General features: G+C 43.9%; 2 protein-coding genes across 7 annotated transcripts in view; both read right to left on the bottom strand.

The window, feature by feature from the left end:
* Positions 1 to 21,304, bottom strand: part of eral1 (Era-like 12S mitochondrial rRNA chaperone 1) — a 682,619-nt gene that overhangs the window by 469,377 nt on the left and 191,938 nt on the right. The gene's annotated exons all lie outside the window — the stretch shown is intronic.
* LOC144501194 (flotillin-2) overlaps positions 15,049 to 21,304 on the bottom strand; it is a 146,599-nt gene continuing 140,343 nt past the window's right edge. For all 5 annotated transcript variants that reach the window (XM_078224627.1, XM_078224628.1, XM_078224626.1 and 2 more), the window contains 3 exons: positions 20,034 to 20,217; positions 18,892 to 19,041; positions 15,049 to 17,983 (listed from right to left, as the gene is read on the bottom strand). In XM_078224627.1, the coding sequence (XP_078080753.1) occupies positions 17,945 to 17,983; positions 18,892 to 19,041; positions 20,034 to 20,217 (373 nt within the window). In that variant the 3' untranslated portion in view covers positions 15,049 to 17,944. The remainder of the gene's footprint in view (positions 17,984 to 18,891; positions 19,042 to 20,033; positions 20,218 to 21,304) is intronic.

The following is a 21,304-nucleotide window of genomic DNA, read 5'->3' as shown; positions in this document are numbered from 1 at the left end:
TATCTGCTGCCCTTGTCCTTCTAGATAGAAGGGGTCATGGGTTTGGAAGGCGCTGTCTAAGGATCTTTGGTGAATTGCTGCAGTGCATCTTGTAGATAGTACACACTGCTGCTACTGAGCGTCGGTGGTGGAGGGAGCGGATATTTGTGGATGAGATGCCAATCAAGCGTTTGTCCTGGATGGTGTCAAACTTCTTGAGCACTGTTGGAGCTGTGCTCAGTAAGAAGTTTAACAACACCAGGTTAAAGTCCAACAGGTTTATTTGGTAGCAAAAGCCACACAAGCTTGCGCGGAGCTCCAAGCCCCTTCTTCAGGTTTAACCTGGTGTTGTTAAACTTCTTACTGTGTTTACCCCAGTCCAACGCCGGCATCTCCACATCAGAGCTGGGCTCATCCAGGCAAGTGGAGAATGTTCCATCACACTCCTGACTTGTGCCGTGTAGATGGTGGAGAGACTTTGTGCTGGATAATCTTGAATGATACAAGGGCCAAGAACAGAAGAGGTAGAATGTGGGATATCAGCCAGACGAGCATCGAAATAATCAAGTCTAGAAGTAGCGCAGATTTACTGGTCTTGAGATAGCCTCAGTTTATCCAATGTTTCTCCCATCTGCAGGATATCCAATGTTAGGGAAACTATAATCTGAAAGTATTGTCCCAATACTTTCCAGAACAATCAAATACTGATTAACACTCCTAATATGTACAGCAACAATCTTAATTAAACATAGATTTCACCTTGACTGCTGCACACTGATCGTTGGTTTATTTCTTTATGAGTCCATGTATTACTTTCAAACCGCGATAATAATAAGGATTAGTAAATACGTATGTAAACTAAAGCTTATCTTATACTCCATGAGCTTTTATAATCTTTAAACCACATTAAACGCTAATTATTTCAGTTATAGTTTGTCAGCAAGCAAGGTGTCGATTTGTGTTAATTTCCAATGCAATATTATTATACGCATTAACAGCACAAAAACAGGCTATTTGCCCCACACCCAGCCTATAACGTTTTCTCCTCTTGCTCTCTCCCTCATGTACGTATCGAGCCTCCACTTAAACGTATCTATGCCATTTACTCCAAGCACTCCTTGTGGTAAAGTTTTTTGCACTGAGGGTGGTGGGTGCCTGGAACTCGCTGCCGGGGGAGGTAGTGGAAGCAGATATGATAGTGAGTTTTAAGGGGCACCTTGACAAATACATGAATAGGATGGGAACGGAAGGATATGATCCCTGGAAGCGTGGGGGTTTTTAGTTCAGACGGGCAGCATGATCGGTGCAGACTTGGAGGGCCGAAGGGTCTGTTCCTGTGCTCTAATTTTCTTTGTTCGCTGTTCTTTTTGTAACATGTTCCCCGTTTTGGCCATTCTCTGGGAAAAGAGCAAGAGGAGTGGGGAAGAGAGAGACAGGAGGGGATAAAAAAAAGGGGAGAGAGCAAAAGGGAGATCTTCACTACACAAGGAAGAAAAGCAAATTTAAAATTCACAGAATTATTTTTTAAATGTCTTTCATCTGATCTGGGTGTTGCTGGCCAGGCCAACATTTGTTGCCCATCCCTAATTGCCCTTGAGAAGGTGGTGGTGAGCTGCCTTCCTGAACTGCTGCAGCCCCTGGCGGGTAGGTACCTCCACAGCGCTGTTAGCGAATGTGTTACAGGATTTTCATCCAGTGACAGTGAAGGAAGGCTGATGTATTTCCAAGTCTGGATGGTGAGTGGCTTGGAGGCGTATTTCCAGGTGGCAGTGTTCCCATGAACCTACCACTTATCCTTCTAGCTGGTAGTGGTTCCAGGTTTGAAAGGTGCTGTTGATGAAACCTCGATGAGTTGCTATAGTACATCTTGTAGGTGGCACAGATTCCTAGCCCCTGACCTGCTCTTGTAGTCACAGTATTTATATGGCTGATTCAGTTCGGTTTCTGGTTAATGGTAACCCCCAAGGTGTTTGTTGGTAGTGGGGGATTCAGCTATGGTACTGCCTTTGAATGTCAAGGGGAGATGGTTAGATTCTCTCTTGTTAGAGCTGGTTATTGCCTGACACTCGTGTGGCATGAATGCTATGTGTCACTTTTCAGCCTAAGCCTGAATGTTGTCCAGGTCTTGCTGCGTTTGGACATGGAGTATGTCAGTATCTGAGGAGGTGTGAATGGTAGTAACATTGCAATCATGAAAGAACATCCCTACTTCTGACCTTATGACGGAAGGAAGGTCATTAATGAAGCAGCTGAAGATGGTTGGGCCTAGGACACTATCCTGAGGAACTCCACAATCATCTTCCTTTGTGCCTGGCATGACACTGACCAGTGGAAAGTTTTGCCCCTGATTCCAGTTTTGCTGGGGCTCCTTGATGCCACGCTTGGTCAGTTGCTGCCTTGATGTCAAGGGCAATCACTCTCATCTCTTGTGTTCAGCTCTTTTGCCCATGGTTAGACTTAAACTGTAATGATGTTGGGAGCTGAGTGACCCTGGCAGAACTCAAACTAGCATCAGTCAGCAGGTTATTGCTGAGTAAGTGCTGCTTGATAGTGTTGTTGACAACACCTTCCATCATTTCACTGATGACCAAGAGTCTGATGAGTCAGTAATTGGCCAGATTCGATTTGTTCTGCTTTGTGTAAACAGGATATATCTGGGCAATTTTCCACATTGTTGGGTAGATGGCAGAATCATCGAATCCCTACAGTGCAGAAGGAGGCCATTCGGCCCATCGAGCCTGCACCGACAACAATCCCACCCAGGCCCTATTCCCATAACCCCAATATTTACCCTGCTAATCCCTCTAACCTACACATCCCGGTATACTAAGGGGCAATTTAGATGGCCGATGCATCTAATCTGCATATTTTTGGAGTGTGGGAGGGAACCAGAGCACCCGGAGGAAATCCACGCAGACATGGGAAGAATGTGCAAACTCCACACAGACAATGACCCAAGTCAGGAATCGAACCCAGGTCCCTGGAGCTGTGAGACAGCAGTGCTAACCACTGTGCCACCGTGTCAGTGTTGCCGTTATACTGGCTAGCGGCACAGCTATTTCAGTACCATTGCTGGAATGTCATCAGCCTTTGCAGGGGATTTTCACAGTAACTTCATTGCAGTATTATTGTTACTTGTGACACTAATAAATAAACTTAAACTTAGTATCCAGTGCCATCAGCCATTTCTTGATATCACATGGAGTGAATTAAATTAGCTGAAGACTGGCATCTGTGGTGCTGGGGACCTCCAGAGGAGGCCGAGATGAGTTATCCATTCGGTGCTTCTGGCTGAAACTTGTTGCAAATGTTTGTCCTTATTTTTGTCTGGGCCGCTAGAATGCGGCACGGTAGCACAGTGGTTAGCACTGCTGCTTCACAGCTCCAGGGACCTGGGTTCGATTCCCGGCTTGGGTCACTGTCCGTGTGGAGTTTGCACATTCTCCTCGTGTCTGCGTGGGTTTCCTCCGGGTGCTCCGGTTTCCTCCCACAGTCCAAAGATGTGCGGGTTAGGTTGATTGGCCATGCTAAAAAATTGCCCCTTAGTGTCCTGAGATGTGTAGGTTAGAGGGATTAGTGGGTGGATATATGGAGGTAGGGCCTGGGTGGGATCATGGTCGGTGCAGACTCGATGGGCCGAATGGCCTCTTTCTGTGCTGTAGGGATTCTAGGATTCTAGAATGCAGATATTTGTGGTGCAGTGGGTAATGTCTCTGTTTCTGAGCCAGCAGCTCTGGGTTCAAGTCCCACTCTAGGACCTGATGGTCTTACAAGTTACATTTACAATGTAGAAGACAAATTGAATTTCATCTGCAAATCCTTCCAACATAGTCTGGTGACAGGCGGTAAGAGTGGGAGAGATTTCTGCTCAATGATGTGATGGAAAGGAATTGGGTCCTCTCCCATCACCATTCATAGCCCTAGGCTGCAACATGCATGTGAAAGTGTGTGTTGCCACAGCAAATTGGCCTCCTTGGGGCAGCCTCTGGTCTCAGTTGACAGGATGGTCAGTGTGGCTCAGATTGGTGCCAACAGCATGGGGTTCAATCTCCAATCTGGCTGGGGTGGATTTGGGACCGGCGTCCTTGCTCTACCATTAGTGGAGATTGTGGGTCAGACTTGCCTCTGGACAGAGAGTTCAAGGAGGTCTTTGTGGAGCCTCCTGCTTCAGTTGTTTGTTTTCTTGTCCACCATCATTCACAACTGGATGATTTGATTTGATTTGATTTATTATTGTCACATGTATTAACGTACAGTGAAAAGTATTGTTTCTTGCGCACTACAGACAAAGCATACCGTTCATAGAGAAGGAAATGAGAGAGTGCAGAATGTAGTGTTACAGTCATAGCTAGGGTGTAGAGAAAGATCAACTTAATGCAAGTTTAGTCCATTCAAAAGTCTGACAGCAGCAGGGAAGAAGCTGTTCTTGAGTCAGTTGGTACCTTACTTCAGGTTTTTGTATCATTTTCCTGATGGTAGATGGTGGAAGAGAGATGGGCGGCACATGGGGTGCACATGGGCGGCACGGTAGCACAGTGGTTAGCACTGCTGCTTCACAGCTCCAGGGTCCTGGGTTCGATTCCCGGCTCGGGTCACTGTCTGTGTGGAGTTTGCACATTCTCCTCGTGTCTGCGTGGGTTTCCTCCGGGTGCTCCGGTTTCCTCCCACAGTCCAAAGATGTGCGGGTTAGGTTGATTGGCCAGGTTAAAAATTGCCCCTTAGAGTCCTGGGATATGTAGGTTAGAGGGATTAGCGGGTAAAATATGTGGGGGTAGGGCCTGGGTGGGATTGTGGTCGGTGCAGACTTGATGGGCCGAATGGCCTCCTTCTGCACTGTAGGGTTTCTATGATATTCTAATGTCCGGGGTGTGTGGGGTCCTTAATTATGCTGGCTGCTTTGCCGAGGCAGCGGGAAGTGTAGACAGTCAACGGATGGGAGGCTGGTTTGCGTGATGGATTGGGCTACATTCATGACCTTTTTCTTTTGATTTGATTTGATTTATTATTGCCACATGTATTAACATACAGTGAAAAGTATTGTTTCTTACACACTATACAGACAAAACATACTGTTCATAGAGAAGGAAACGAGAGTGCAGAATGTAGTTTTACAGTCATAGCTAGGGTGTAGCAAAAGATCAACTTAATGTGAGATAGGTCCATTCAAAAGTCTGACCCTGTAGTTCCTTGCGGTCTTGGGCAGAGCAGGAGCCATATCAAGCTGTGATACAACCAGAAAGAATGCTTTCTATGGTGCATCTGTAAAAGTTGGTGAGAGTTGTAGCTGACATGCCAAATTTCCTTAGTCTTCCGAGAAAGTAGAGGCGTTGGTGGGCTTTCTTAACTATAGTGTCAGCATGGGGGGACCAGGAGAGGTTGCTGGTAATATGGACACCTAAAAACTTGAAGCTCTTAACCCTTTCTACTTCATCCCCATTGATGTAGACAGGGGCATGTTCTCCTTTACGTTTCCTGAAGTTGATGATAATCTCCTTCATTTTGTTGACATTGAGGGAGAGATTATTGTTGCCGCACCAGTTCACCAGATTCTCTATCTCATTCCTGTACGCTGTCACATCATTACTTGAGATCTGACCCGCTACGGTGGTGTCGTCAGCAAACTTGAAAGTTGAATTGGAGGGGAATTTGGCCACACAGTTATAGGTGCATAAAGAGTAGAGCAGGGGGCTGAGAACACAGCCTTGTGGGGCACCGGTGTTGAGGATGAGCGTGGAGGAGGTGTTGTTGCCTATCCTTATTGTTTGTGGTCTGTGAATTAGGATGTAGCAGGACTATAAGCTATGGTCTGATTTGTTGGTTGTGGGATTGCTTAGCTCTTCTATTGCTTGCTGCTTTTGCTGTTTGACGCACAGGTAATTTTGTGTTGTAACTTCACCAGGTTGACATCTCATTGTTAGGTATACCTGGTGCTGCTCCTGGTATGCCTTCCTGCACTCTTCGTTGAACTCTTGGCTTAGAAACATAGCAACATAGAAACTAGAAGCAGGAGTAGGCTATTCAGCCCTTTGAGCCTGCTCCGCCATTCATCTTGATCGTAGCTGATCATCAAATTCAATATCCTGATTCCCCCTTCCCCCCATATCCCTTGATCCCTTTAGCCCCAAGAACTATATCTAATTTCTTCGTGAAATCAGACAATGTTTTGCCTCAACTACTTTCTATGATAGTGAATTCCACACATTCACCACCCTCTGGGTGAAGAAATTTCACCTCACCTCAGCTCTGAAAGGTGCTACAAACTACGACCCTCTAGTTCTGGACCCCTCCACCGTTAGGAACATTCTTTCTGAATCTACCCTGTCTAACCCTGTTATAATTTTATAAGTTTCTATGAGATCCCCTCTCACTCTTCTAAACTCCAGTGAATACAATCCTAACCGATTTAGTCTCTCCTCAAATGACAGGCCTGCCATCCCAGGGATCAGCCTGGTAAACCTTCGCTGTATTGCCTCTATAGCAAGGACATCCTTCCTTAGATAAGGACACCAAAACTGCACACAATACTCCAGGTGTGGCCTCACCAATACCAACGCCCTATACAATTTGCAGCAAAACATCCCTATCCCTATACTCAAATCCTCTCGCTATGAAGGCCAACATATCATTTGCCTTCTTTACTGCCTGTTGTACCTGCGCACTTACTTTCAGTTTCTGATGCATGAGGACCTTATGACCACCTTATGAGGTCATAAGGTAGGCAAACAACTGGATTATCAGCCTATAAATCCTCTCAACATACTCCTATGACAGGCAGTAAGAGTGGGAGAGATTTCTGGTCAGCCATTTGATTTTTTAAAAAATGAAGTCACTATCATTGCTACCCATGGCTCCACACTATAACATGCGGGCACATCAACTTGGGCCTGCTTGGGCTGAGGTTACCTCAGTTGGTTGCATGGCTGGGTGTAGATCAGATTGGTGGCAAGAGCATGGGGCTCAATCCTTGTTCTGGCTGGGCTGGATTTGGGACCCAGCTCCTTTCCCCAAGTGTGGTGGAGAGTGTGGCACTGCAGCTGAGACCTGCCTTTGGGTAGACAACTGAAGAACACACTCCACTTCCCCCAAGGATTGTGAATACTCCAGGATTGCCCTGGTGTCTCTCAGAATTGAAGATTTATGTCCAAGACATTGCTGTGAGCAACACTCAGGAATTAAGTCATTGAGGAATTCAACAAGCTGTTCCTTTTTCATTTTCTTTGAACATTTTGATTTGTTTTAAAGATATTGGAAATGAGAAAAAAAGGTGGGGTGAGGAGAAATTTCTTTACCCAGAGGGTGGTGAAGGTGTGGAATTCACTATCACAGAATGTAGTTGAGGCCAAAATGTTGTGAGATTTCAAGAAGAAATATAGCTGTTGGGGCTAAAGGGATCAAGGAATATGGCGGGGGCGGGGGGTGGAGAGAAATCAGGATATTGAATTTGATGATCAGCCATGATCAAAATGAATGGCGGAGCAGGCTTGAAGGGCCAACTCCTGCTTCTAGTTTCTAAGTCTAAGAATTAAGATTCATCCAAATGGGTCCCAAAGATTTTGCTCCTTCCCAATGGCTGTGGGAAGATAGTGGGCCTGGAGGCTGGGCCAATGGTAGGGAGTGTGGGGGAGGGGCTCTTTGAGACAGGAGGTCAGAGGATGAATGAAATCTCCAGGAATGCACCACCTCCCTCCAGAGCTGCCAACTCCATCCTGGCCTCCAACCCCAATGATGATCCAACCCCAATCCCAGGTAGCCAGTGATTATTGTCAAACTTTCTCCCTTGTCCACAGGAACTTTATATTCATAGATGAAAAAGACACAGCAGTGGAGGTGGTTTATTAATTTTATTATGGTACATGTAACATATTCCAACTGCATTGTTTGGAGAATTAACAGCACAATGATTGGCTCTCACGTGACATGAGTCTGCCATATAACATGCAACATTCACATGCTGAGTACATGAATGAGCTATTACACAGTTTCCAAATGATTGAGGATTAGTTTAATGTTGGGGTACTCAGGGGGCAGAAAGCAGTACATGAAAACATCAGAGCTGTTGGCAGTTGGAATACTTCCTGCGTGCAAACCCCAAAATACATTTTTAAAAACTCACCTGTTTTGTGAATATGAAACCCGATGTTAGTTCAAAGGACCCGGAAGGATTTCCAAATACACCCACAGCAGCAGAATGCAAAGATCTGCTCCAGTGTCTGTCACCCACCATTCACAAATGGACTCAAGTGTGGAACTCTCGTTTCTCAGAGCCCAGGGTTACATAGAAAGAAGCCATTTAGCCCAATGACTCGATGATTATCGTTATACTCCACACAAATCTCCTCTCACTGGGTTTTATCAAACCTAATCAGTATAAACATAATGTGACCAACGAGGCAAGTTGTCCCCCTGAGCTTGGAAGGGGGGGTTCATATTTTTGACAATGTTTCCTTCAGTCCAGCAGTCTTCATGATGTTGGGGGAAATCATCATAAAAGCTTTAAAATTGCGACTCAAATCCAATATCCCCTCTTCCCCACTTACAGGATGTGTATCCATTGCCTTCCTAACCACCCCCTTGGTAACACTTCTCCCATATAGATTCTACATGGCAAACACAGCCAACCCTCAATAGAAAGCGCTGGTAAGGGAGTGGGCACTGGGTAGCTGGGAGAGCACACTCACATTCTAGGTAAAAATGGGGGTTGTCTGACTGGTTCCCAAAAGCAATCTTCAATTTCCAGCTTCCTGATAAGACCTCACTTTCCAAGGAATGTCTGGAAAGGATACCATAGGGAGCCCAGTGGGATGATCAGACATGATTCTAATCCCAACATGTAACTAGGTACCAAACTTGATCAGACAGAAAGAAACTTTCACTTGTACAGCATTGTTCCCAACCTCAGGGCCTTTCATCGAACCTGTAAGTGCAGAAGGAGGCTATTTGGCCCATCGAGTCTACACTGACTCTCCGATCTTACCCTTTCTGCCCTACCCCTGTGCATTTACCATGGCTAATCCACCTAACCTGCACATCTTTGGAGTCAGTAAGAAGTCTCACAACACCAGGTTAAAGTCTAACAGGTTTATTTGGAATCACGAACTTTCGGAGCGGTGCTCCTTCCTCAGGTGAGCCGCGCTCCGAAAGCTCGTGATTCCAAATAAACCTGCTGGACTTTAACCTGGTGTTGTGAGACTTCTTACTGTGCCCACCCCAGTCCAACACTGGCATCTCCACATCATCTTTGGAGTGTAGGAGCACTTGGAGGAAATCCACACAGACATGGGGAGAATGTGCAAACTCCACACAGTCACCCATGGCCAGAATTGAACCCGGGTCTCTAGCATTGCTAACCACTGTGTCACCAAAAGCACATTATAGCCAATTAAGTACTTTTTAAAAATGTTGTCACTGTTGTAGGAAGTGCAGCAGCTAATTTGCACAAGGTTCTGCAAACAGCAATGTGATAAATTATTAGATTTTAGTTATTGATCTGATGGTGGTCGAGGGAAAAATATTGGCCAGGTTACAGGGAAGAATTCCCCTGCTGGGAGTTCTGCAGACATGTTTAACCACTCCTGATCCCCTGGCAAAGACAAAATGGAGACAATTGCTAATTCAACACCAATTGTGAAATGGATGAGCAGAGAGCTACAGTATTAGTCAAAGAGGGGCAGCTGTTTAATTGTGTACAACAAGGCATATAACTAAAAGGAGAATTAATGATCTTGTATCAAAGCTTTAAAAATTCAGTATTGAACTTGCTTCCATTAAGGGAATCCTGTTTTGCAGAGTATATATTCTGGAAATTGGCTGGAAAAGGATTCAATATTCTGCTCAGTTGGTCTGTGTTGGCATTAATGCTCCAGATAAGCCTCCTTCCATTATATCTTTCAATTCCGTTTCCACCAAACCCCCCCCCCCCCACCCCCACGTTTATCCAAATTCCTCTTAAATGTTCACCTCAACTATCCCTGCAGCAGAGTTTCAAATACTTATGCGTCGGATATAAGGCACAGAAAGAGGCCATTCAGCCCACCCAGTCCATGACAGTGCTTATGCTTCACTCCAGCTTAATTTTGACATGAACAAAAGGGGAATTAGATGTATGTGAAAAGGATTGAAGTATATTGAGACATTGGCAGGGCACTGAGGAGAGAGCAGGGGAGCAGAACTCTCTCTCTAGAGCTCCTTCAAGTTGGCATGATGGACCAAATGGCCACCTCCGGCACTGATAGCTTCTAGAGCAACATTTCACGACCCAGTCACCCAACCATCCTTGCAATCTACTGGAAATATGCAAACCTTTACTTTTATAGTCCGAGGAGGTCGCTTATGCAAGGTCACCAAGTAACAGGTTGAATGTCAAACCCAGGACATGGTTGGTTAACTACTTTCAACTCGCTCCTCAATCTTTTGGCTAAGATCAAGCATCAGTTAAGACCAAAATCAGGAGCAAAGCCTTTGCCTGTCAGCCTGGATCTTGTTTGCCTCTCTTGTGGGGACCATGAATTGGATTCAATTTGATAAAAGCAAATTACTGCGGATGCTGGAATCTGAAACCAAAAGAGAAAATGCTGGAAAATCTCAGCAGGTCTGGCAGCATCTGTAAGGAGAGAAAAGAGCTGACGTTTTGAGTCCAGATGACCCTTAGTCAAAGCTTCAGCATCTGCAAGGAGAAAAAAGAGCTGGCGTTTCGAATCCAGATGACCCTTTGTCTTTGACAAAAGGTCATCTGGACTCTAAATGTCAGCTGTTTTCTCTCCTTACAGATGCTGCCAGACCTGCTGAGATCTTCCAGCATTTTCTGTTTTGGATTCAATTTGAATCGGCTTTTGGAGTAAAGAGTTGGATTTGGATTTGCTCTATCCACACTGAGAATTGGCTTTGTAACTTCAAGAATGGAGTAAATTTTAAAAAATACTTTCCATTTCTCTCAGCCTTTTCCTATCCCTCCTCAAGGTCCAAAATACAACCCAAGTCCAAGAAAAAGTGGCGGGAGCAGTGGGGATGCACAACATGGAAAATCATTGCATCCCATGTACAGAAAACAGATGGTCTTATATGATTTACATACAGGAAGGCTAAAGATATATAATTCTATATGCTGCTCACACATTATAGACTGAGGGACAAAGGTAACTCTGATTTCATTGTGAATTGTGTTTTTTTTTAAATATTAGGCTGTGTTATTTATCTCCAATAGTCACAAAGGTTACCATTCCGCATACCCTCCATAGTCAATGCCCAAATATCTCGTGAATAATTGAGAATTAGAAAGGTTGATAGTTGCAGTGATGTGTGCTTATTAGGACTGGAAAATGAAATTCCAAATTGTTAAAATTAGCCCACAAGGAATTTGTTGCATAATCAAATATCAGTGATCAAATATTTTCACATTCCCAAGTTAACCTGTCCAATAAAATAAAGATACAGTAAGTCCAATCTGGATCCTCCTTACTGAAAGGAGATTTTGCGTAAAATGATGGCTGTTCAAAGGGCCGGTTTTTAAAATAAAGCAGATATTGCTCCTGTTACTCTGCTTCACGGCTGATGTCATGGCTAAACTTCTGTAGAAAGTAGCTGGGGTGCTGTTCTTATGGTTTTGAATGTTTAATATAACTACTCCCTGTACAAGCTGATCCAAAAGCAGATTAATTCAATACCCTGCGACAGTTTATGCTCGCTTACACGTCCATTAATACCCAACTGTTGCACTTTAATTATTCAAATTCAAACTAACCAATTAACTGCTCAGATTTTCAAACACCATTTATGTAACCCACACAAATAAAACCGCCCAAAACATTTTGTTACGTGTGCAGTGCTGAGTCGGAATAATCTGTTAAATACAAAAACATTTCTATTAGTTCTCAACTTACAGGCTCTAAGCATTGGGCTCAGGCCTTGTCCTCGGAGTGTTATCTGTGTCTTGCGTTGTGAAGATTAGGTTTCGAAAAATTCCACACCCAGCTTTTGAAATGTGACCTCACCAGCGAGCTATTCAGCGTTTAAATAATCTCCTTCAGCCTGTGACTAAATGTTCCACTTTAACGTTACTGACCGCTCTCGCTCTGGTAACTGACATCTGCTCATTTTTCTCCCCCCTGGACTTGTGTTTTTGTTCGAATTGAGATTCCTATGAATTTATCCATACGGAAATCCATCTTTGGTTCAATTCTCCTTCATTAATTTTTCCCAGAATCTCCCTGGTGTGAAATGTCATCAGAAACTCAGCAGAAATTAACTGAGAGGGGGAAGGAATTCTGTCGGGCCAGTGCCAAAAGAGCAAAACATTAAAATCCTTTTTGAACAAGAGGACTCAGGATAAAGCTCCGGCGTGTTGGGAGCATCCATTTGGAGAACTCTCTGAAATCGATCACAGCCTTAGCTTTACAGGAGTGCATTCACCCGACTGAATCACATTTGGCAGATGCTACAAGGCAAGCAACCTGTTTACCTTTTGGAAGCTGTGCCGAGCTTAATGTTCGGAAATGTGGTGCCGTGTTAACGTTAGGCGAGATGGCTGCCTCAGGGCAGCTGCACTCAAATATAAATTTCCCCTGTCTGGCCCAAGAAAGACTGGTGTTGAAATGAGGCTACAGCAGTGTTGCCACTGCTCCTGTGCCCTCTAAGCCCCCAAGCACAGCACTTCCAGAGTGGGTGTGATCTCACAATGCACAGAAGGATGTCAGGATGAGCCTACTGGCTTCGCTATTGGAAGCCACAGCAACACAACACAGCTAATGGCATAGTCTCGATTTAAGGGCCTTCTGTTATTTGAATCGTCGCAGGTGAGTTGCCTGAAGATTGGAGTGTGGCAAATGTTGTGCCTTTGTTTAAAAAGGGCTGCAGGGAAAAGCCTGGGAACTACAGGCCAGTGAGCCTCACATCTGTGGTGGGTAAATTGTTGGAAAGTATTTTGAGAGACAGGATCTACAGACATTTAGAGATGCAAGGACTGATTAGGGACAGTCAGCATGGCTTTATGAGTGGAAAATCATGTCTCACAAATTTCATTGAGTTTTTTGAAGGGGTAACCAAGAAGGTAGATGAGGGCAGTGCAGTTGATGTTGTCTACATGGACTTTAGCAAGGCCTTTGACAAGGTACCGCATGGTAGGTTGTTGCATAAAGTTAAATCTCACAGGATCCAGGGTGAGATATCTAATTGGATACAAAATTGGCTTCTTGACAGAAGTCAGAGGGTGGTTGCAAAGGGTTGTTTTTCAAACTGGAGGCCTGTGACCAGCGGTGTGCCTCAGGGATAAGTGCTGGGCCCACTGTTATTTGTCATTTATATTAATGATTTGGAGGAGAATATAGGGGGCATGGTTAGTAAGTTTGCAGATGACACCAAGATTGGTGGCATAGTGGTCAGTGAAGAAAGTCATCTCCAATTGCAATGAGATCTTGATCAATTGGGCCAGTGGGCTGACGAATGGCAGATGGAGTTTAATTTAGACAAATGCGAGGTAATGCATTTTGGTAGATTGAACCAGGGCAGGGCTTACTCAGTTAATGGTAGGGCGTTGGGGAAAGTTACAGAACAAAGAGATCTAGGGGTGCAGGTTCATAGCTCCTTGAAAGTGGAGTTACAGGCGGACAGAGTGGTGAAGAAGGCATTCGGCATGCTTGGTTTTATCGGTCAGAACATTGAATACAGGAGTTGGGACGTCTTGTTGAAGTTGTACAAGACATTGGTAAGGCCACACTTGGAACAGTGTGCGCAATTCTGGTCACCCTATTACTAGAAAGAGTGCAGAAAAGATTTACTAGGATGCTACTGGGACTTGATGGATTGAGTTATAAGGAGAGGCTGAATAGACTGGGACTTTTTTCTCTGGAGCGTAGTATCCTGAGGAGTGACCTTATAGAGGTCTATAAAATAATGAGGAGCATAGACAAGGTAGATAGTCAATATCTTTTCCCAAAGGTAGGGGAGTCTAAAACTAGAGGGCATAGGTTTAAGGTGAGAGGGGAGAGATACAAAAGTGTCCAGAGGGGCACTTTTTTCACACAGAGGGTGGCGAGTGTTTGGAACAAGCTGCCAGAGGTAGTAGTAGAAGCGGGTACAATTCTATCTTTTAAAAAGCATTTAGACAGTTACATGGGTGCGATGGTTATAGAGGGATATGGGCCAAATACGGGCAATTGGGATTAGCTTAGGGGTTTTTAAAAAAAAGGGCGGCATGGACAAGTTGGGCCGAAGGGCCTGTTTCCATGCTTAAACCTCTATGACTATGACTTTATCTATGTTGCAGTAAATTTAAACAACTGCCCCCTCCCCCACCAATGTATACTCACTGAAGACCAGAAGAAACCTTGGAAAGCCGACACAGTCAGACAGAGACTGGGAGCTGCTGTACCTTGTAAATAAACACAATTTCAAAGTGGTAACTCAATGTTTAAAATGTGTTATAGAATCTCTACAGTGCAGGAGGCCGCCATTCGGCCCATCGAGTCTGCACCGACCACAATCCCACCCAGGCTCTATCCCCATTACCCTATGCACTTACCCGAGCTAGTCCCCCTGACACTAAGGGGCAATTGAGCGTGACCTAACCCGCACATCTTTGGACTGTGGGAGGAAACCCACGCAGACACGGGGAGAACGTGCAAACTCCACACAGACAGTGGCCCAAGCTGGGAGTCGAACCTGGGTCCCTGGTGCTGTGAGGCAGCAGTACTAACCACTGTTCCACCGTGCCGCCCCACTCATGGGACATGGGTGTTGCTGGCGAGGCCAACATTCATTGCCCATCCCTAATTGCCCTCGAGGTGGTGACCATTTTGAACCTGCGCTTCATTCCCCAAACTTCTCGAATTGCTTCAAGTTACTTTCCAGGTTGTGACAGGGTCGTAATTTAAAATTTCATCAAAACGATGCACTCCTGACAATGTGGCACTCCCTCAGTGTTGCACATTGGCAAACTGAGTGTTTAAAATGCTGTGTGGTTTGAACCTGCCAGACTCTTGAATCTGGAGGAGTGTGTGCTCTGTGGAGCCAAACCGACGGTACTTGTATGAAGCAGTGATCAAGACTTAATGAAGAAACAAAAACAGGACAAAAGGCTACATGTCAACATTTATAATATTCACCATGTGGTGATTTTGATGGATGAAAGTCCATTCTAAAATATGATTACATGAACAAGCACTAGTATTGCATACATAATATTAGCGCTAAGTCTATAGAACTGATAAGAGTACATATTAAATACACTACATTTGCCTCTTTTTCTACTTGCTTTGTTTTAAGATTTGTTTTTAACCCATAATTTTGAATTAAACAGATGCACCAACTGGACTGAAGCAAAATCATTCTTTTGGCAGGTAAAGAAATGCGATAAAATTTAAAAATATTTATTTATAAAAAAGATGCTTTCAGCTGTCTACACAATAAAAAATAAGTGCGACCAATAATTGAGGCCTGTTCAAGGCAGCAACCACTGTCCAGTTAACAGTCTCCCATTGACTGAGCATTGGTTTAGGATTTCCTCATTAATCGGCAGTCTAACCTTAGCAGAAGTGTAACCTCACAATCGGAATACCTCATCGTAGTTTTCACACACCACGTTAGATATTCCATCCCCAACCCCATACAGATCATACTTCTGTACTGATTGCTAAAACAGTCACTCTGTACCTTACCCTCAGCCACACAAAACAATTCCACCTGCCCAGAACAAAAACTCAGTCTTAAATGTAATCAACATAGAGCAAAAAGCCACATTAAGATACTGAATCTTACTGTACAAGAGATAAAGAGGGAAAACAAGAATTATGCAAGGTAGAGTTACCCGACAGAGACGTTCACAGAACAGGAAAAGAAACAGCCTACATCAATCCCAGCTCAATTAAAATTACTCTTTCCCCCACCCTCCCCAATATGAATGAGATGTGTATTAAGGCTTTTGTTTCTGGAACACCTTTTGCAAAACAAGGACATCTGACAGCATCCATTTGGTTCTTGCCTTTTGTGAGTTGAACCGCAGATGTTGGGGAAACAGTGACTGTTGTCAACATGGGTATTCCAGAATTTGCATATTATATCAGTCAGGAACAAGACATCACAGGTTGCCTTAACCACCATGTAAACTCCATGCACTGCACTGGGGAGGAAGGTCACCCTGCCCGAGTTCAAATCACGCTGTGCTGTACACAGCGACCAACAATTGTACAATATTTTTCGGCTTTTCCAACAAGCCATTGATATGTTGAAAATAATTCTTTAATTTGTTAGGTTCATGCAGCCTGCAAATAAATTCCATACAAACTCACTTATAAGATGCGATGTCCACCTTCTTTACCCCCCATTTGAACTCAAGACCTTTCATAAATTGAACAGCTGATATTGAGCTGTTGTATGGAGTTTGCACCCAGACCTTGCAGCAGTGAGAGTACCTTCACTGTATCCTGCATTGCTTACCAATTGTTCAATTCCTCATGACACAGGTATGACAAACCACGACCTGATGAGGCTAGATATCACTAATCGCCTATTCCACGTGGAGTGACCCTACATCTTCAGGGCCCGCACCACAACAGATTGGACAATTAGTAGCAAGAGTCATTGATCGAGGTTTAAGACTATTTTTTGCACTGGTGAAATTTGTTCTCTGACCTCTGAAGGACACTTTAAAAGTCAGGAAAATCACTTGTGCATGTTCCCCACCCCCACAAAAAAATGGGATAAAAGAGTAAAACAGATAGTTGATCGCTGGTGTGTAGAGGATAATTTTCAAGTTGATGTTAAACCCCACTGGAGATCATATTGTGGTGCACGTGTGATTTAGCCACATATACAACACACGAGACACTCAACAGCCAAGACAAAATAGCTATTCATCTTACAAACTTTATTCTTGTAGGTTATGTATCTTGTACCAAACTCTGCTGTGAATTTCAGTTTAAAATAAGATTGCACATTTCAATATACAAGCTCACATTAAGCCTCAAGTTGAGTAGCACACCGCAATATACTCCAGGAAAACATCTGAAAATATCCTCTACGCATCACCAATCCATGGCAATGACCACAAATCAATTTTTTCCCATCTTGGGACAGAACAGACTTGTTTAGGAAGAAAAAAATACACAATTGACAATGTCTCATGGCATCATCTTCACATGATCACATCAAACCAGTGATATCCCTGCAGCAAACACACGCCTGGCTTGCTGGAGTTACTTATGGCTTTTAGAATTTGTCATTCTCTGTCTAATATGTCAGTGTCCATGTTGCAGGGTCAGTCATCTACATCTAGCAGGGGGCTAATTTAAACTTCAAATGAAAAAAACACTTCAGGTCCAGAAAGGCAGCAGCATTTGAATTTTACTGGAAATTTAAGTTTAGGTATTTGGGAAACTCTTATTTAAATGTGAGAGTTGAGATGAGACCAGCTTGTTCCTGCTTCAAATCACTCACAGAGCTGGCATAGGCACGACAGGGCGAATTCTATGAAATGGCGCCTCTTGACATCAACGCCATCTTCATGGCCCAGTAAATACATCCCAACTCCAGCGGGATATTGGGCTGGGATCAACATTGGCACTGGCATTATAAATCAGCAGACAAGACAGTTGAGCAGAAAGGAAAGCGTTGGAGAAAACTTAACTTTTTGTACAGCTGAACGATTCAGCTCTGGCCAACCTGCAACATGGACGTTGATCAGAAGCTGTGCCTTCCTTAAATAATTAGCAACAAATGGAAAACTATCATTGAAAGTTTGGATATGAAGGGAGGAAAAAAAAATGCTTGTTATGCGCTGAATTCTGACCCAGATTAAATTAAGGCACCAGAGGTTTTAAAGAGGAAAAAGAAAACAAAAATTAAATTAAAAAAAGAAAAAAAAATCACAATTTGTCAGTAGAAAAGGAGTTCCTTATACAAGTGTTCTGAGGTGGAGGTCTGTGGAATAGTATTTTCTATAGAGAAATATCCTGAATTTGTTGTGGCGTTTTCATGATCAGGCCTGGGCGTTGGTTAATTTTTGGATTAAAGGTACCTAGAAAAGAAAGACAATGTAATATTGAGAGAACAATAAAGAAACAGAAGCCTGGAAAATATACACGGGTTATAATTACATGGATGTTATTTCATTTTGAGCTGGGACCAGGAGAACTCCCTGCTTGTCTTCAAAAAGATGAAACGTTTAGATACCCACCTGAAAATGTAATAGGGTCCTTGGTTGAATTTAAGGAGCATTCCATTATTATATCAATGGAAGTGTCAGTACAGATTAAGCACTCACCACTGTGCTCACTGACTTAAACTGGTTAAACAATGCCTGAATTTTAAAATTCTCTTGCTGGCTTTCAAATCCCTCCATGACCTCGTCCCTCCCCATCTTGGTAACGTCCTCCAATCTTACAATCCTCTGCGATCCTCCGTTTCTGAGCGCGCCCGATTTTAATTGCTCCATCACTGGCAGCCGTGCCTGAAGTCGCCTGGGCCAGATGTTCTGGAATTCCCTCCCTAAACCTCCTCCCTCAACTGCACTGCACCCCCCACCCCCCACACACAAAATCAAGCCTTTGGTTATGAACCGCAATATATTCTTATGTGGCTCAGTGCCAATGTCTAATTGCTACCATTCCTGGGACATTTTACCATGCTAACGGCGCTATATAAATACATATTGTTATGAAGGGCTTTAAACTTGATCTTCTAAGCCAAGAGGTGAAACTGCTAATGTTGAACTGAGCTGGGATATTCATTGTTCCAATTTCAATGGGCCTCAATTGGAATATTCCCTTAATAAAACTGTAAGTATGCATTAAAATTGTTATTCGATTGTATTATTGGTTCAGGAATAGCTCTCCAAAAGTACAAAGTGTTTACTTGTTAATTTAACAAAAATGTTTCTATATAATATGGAATTATTCAGATGCTAGCAAGAAACTTGGCACTGACCTTTGTTAGATCGACTCCTGTGAGAGCGTGGACAGTGGCAGGAACCTCTGCCAATAAACGCGTGACCTCTGACGTAACACGGTTACTGTCTCCTCCAAGAATCACTATTTCATCCGTCTTAGCAAGAGGAGCTGTCACCTCGGCAGCGATCTGGAGATAATTTACCAGAATTAAAAAAGAATGACATTGAGGCAACACTCCAGCCCACTCACTGATCATTAGCTTCATCCTGATATTACTGAACAATTTCCTCTTCTACTTTTTCTAGCATCCAATACGCTTTTGGCGAATCCTCTCCTACATCTCCTCATTGAAGAGAGCCACAGGTTCCAGCTGTGGTTGCGAGTTAAACCCACCGAGTGAGAGGACCAGGCAGGTTGGTGGTTTAGACATATTGGGTAGATGAAAAATCCTGAGGTGCCTAATACCCCAACATGCGCTGCCAGCGTGCAAAGCTTTGCACTGGGAGAGCATGCTTCTGAAGTTTGCCACCTTCCCGGCTTGGGTCACTGTCTGTGTGGAGTCTGCACATTCCCCCCCCCGCCTCCCGTGTCCGGGTGCTCCGGTTTCCTCCCACAGTCCAAAAGACGTGCTGGTCAGGTGCATTGGCCATGCTAAATTCTCCCTCAGTGTACCCGAACAGGCACCAGAGTGTGGTGACTAAGTAACTTCATTGCAGTGTTAATGTAAGCCTACTTGTGACACTAATAAATAACTTTAAAACTTTAATCACACCTCCAGAACTCTGACTAGAGTTAATGAGACCAGCAGTCAGTTAGAGCTATGGACAAACAGGTTTAGGTACAATACTGAGATTGCAGAACCAGACAGCTAGAAGATGCAATCACATGCAAGACACACAATTTATAAACTCAAGAGTTAACAATTTGCGGGTGGCAGCTCTTCTGCACTAAGTCTACTTTTTACTTTGTTTTATAATCTCCCTTCTCAAATTAACATCCAGTTCTCCCTTCATTTAAGCGGCCACATATTCAAACAATGCTGCATGATAAAAAATCACTTTCAGTTTTCCCCTCTTGTTCCAGTGATAATTCCAGTACACTCACCATGCAGTGTAACTACTGATGGCAAAACTAAACACACCTCAACACCTTTTCCCATCATCAAAAGCACCCCATTACCTTTGGAAGAGCATCCAGCACCAATGCCACCTTGGCTGCGTTTCCATACTGCTGGTAAGCTGCTGCCTTCAATCTCATTTTCTCAGCATCAGCTTTTCCAATCGCTGCAATAGAAGAAGCTTCTGCCTCTCCAATCTTGCGGATCTTTTCAGCTTGAGCCTGGGCGATCAGCACTTGTTTCACTCTTTAAAAAAAAAACCCAAAATAAACTAGAGGGGTAAGAGAAGCAAGAGCGGCCAAACTGAAACACAAATGTCTTGCACTTATATAACACTTTTCACCATCTCAAGGACGCACAGACCACTTTACCACCAATGAAGTACTTTCTAACATTTTTTGATTTGATTTGACTTGTCACATGTATTAACATACAATGAAAAGTATTGTTTCTTGCGCGCTATACAAAGCATACCGTTCATAGAGAAGGAAATGAGAGGGTGCAGAATGTAGTGTTACAGTCATAGCTAGGGTGTAGAGAAATATCAACTTAATGCCAGGTAAGTCCATTCAAAAGTCTGACAGCAGCAGGGAAGAAGCTGTTCTTGAGTCGGTTGGTACGTGACCTCAGACTTTTATATCTTTTTCCCAACGGAAGAAGGTAGAAGAGAGAATGTCCGGGGTGCGTGGGGTCCTTAATTATGCTGGCTGCTTTGCCAAGGCAGCATGAAGTGTAGACAAAGTCAATGGATGGGAGGCTGGTTTGCATGATGGATTGGGCTACATTCATGGCCTTTTGTAGTTCCTTGCGGTCTTGGGCAGAGCAGGAGCCATACCAAGTTGTGATACAACCAGAAAGAATGCTTTCTATGGTGCATCTGTAAAAGTTGGAGAGAGTTGTAGCTGACATGCCCAAATTTCCTTAGTCTTCTGAGAAAATAGAGGCGTTGGTGGTCTTTCTTAACTATAGTGTCGCCATGGGGGGGACCAGGACAGGTTGTTGGTGATCTGGACACCTAAAAAGTTGAAGCTCTCGACCCTTTCTACTTCGTCCCTGTTGATGTAGACAGGGGCATGTTCTCCTTTACACTTCCTGAAGTCAATGACAATCTCCTTCATTTTGTTGACACTGAGGGAGAGATTATTGTTGCCTCACCAGTTCACCAGATTCTCTATTTCATTCATGTAATGACTGTTGTAATATGGGAAACAAGGCAACCAAGTTGCCGAATGCTAGGTCCCACAGACAACATGATAAAAGCTAAGATCACCTGTTTTTACATTGCTGATTAATGGGGGATAAATATTGTCCAGAATACACACATCCTATTCTT

Source organism: Mustelus asterias, chromosome 12 (assembly GCF_964213995.1).
Source record: "Mustelus asterias chromosome 12, sMusAst1.hap1.1, whole genome shotgun sequence".
Classification (NCBI taxonomy): domain Eukaryota; kingdom Metazoa; phylum Chordata; class Chondrichthyes; order Carcharhiniformes; family Triakidae; genus Mustelus; species Mustelus asterias.
This window is presented reverse-complemented; position numbering and strand designations above follow the sequence as displayed.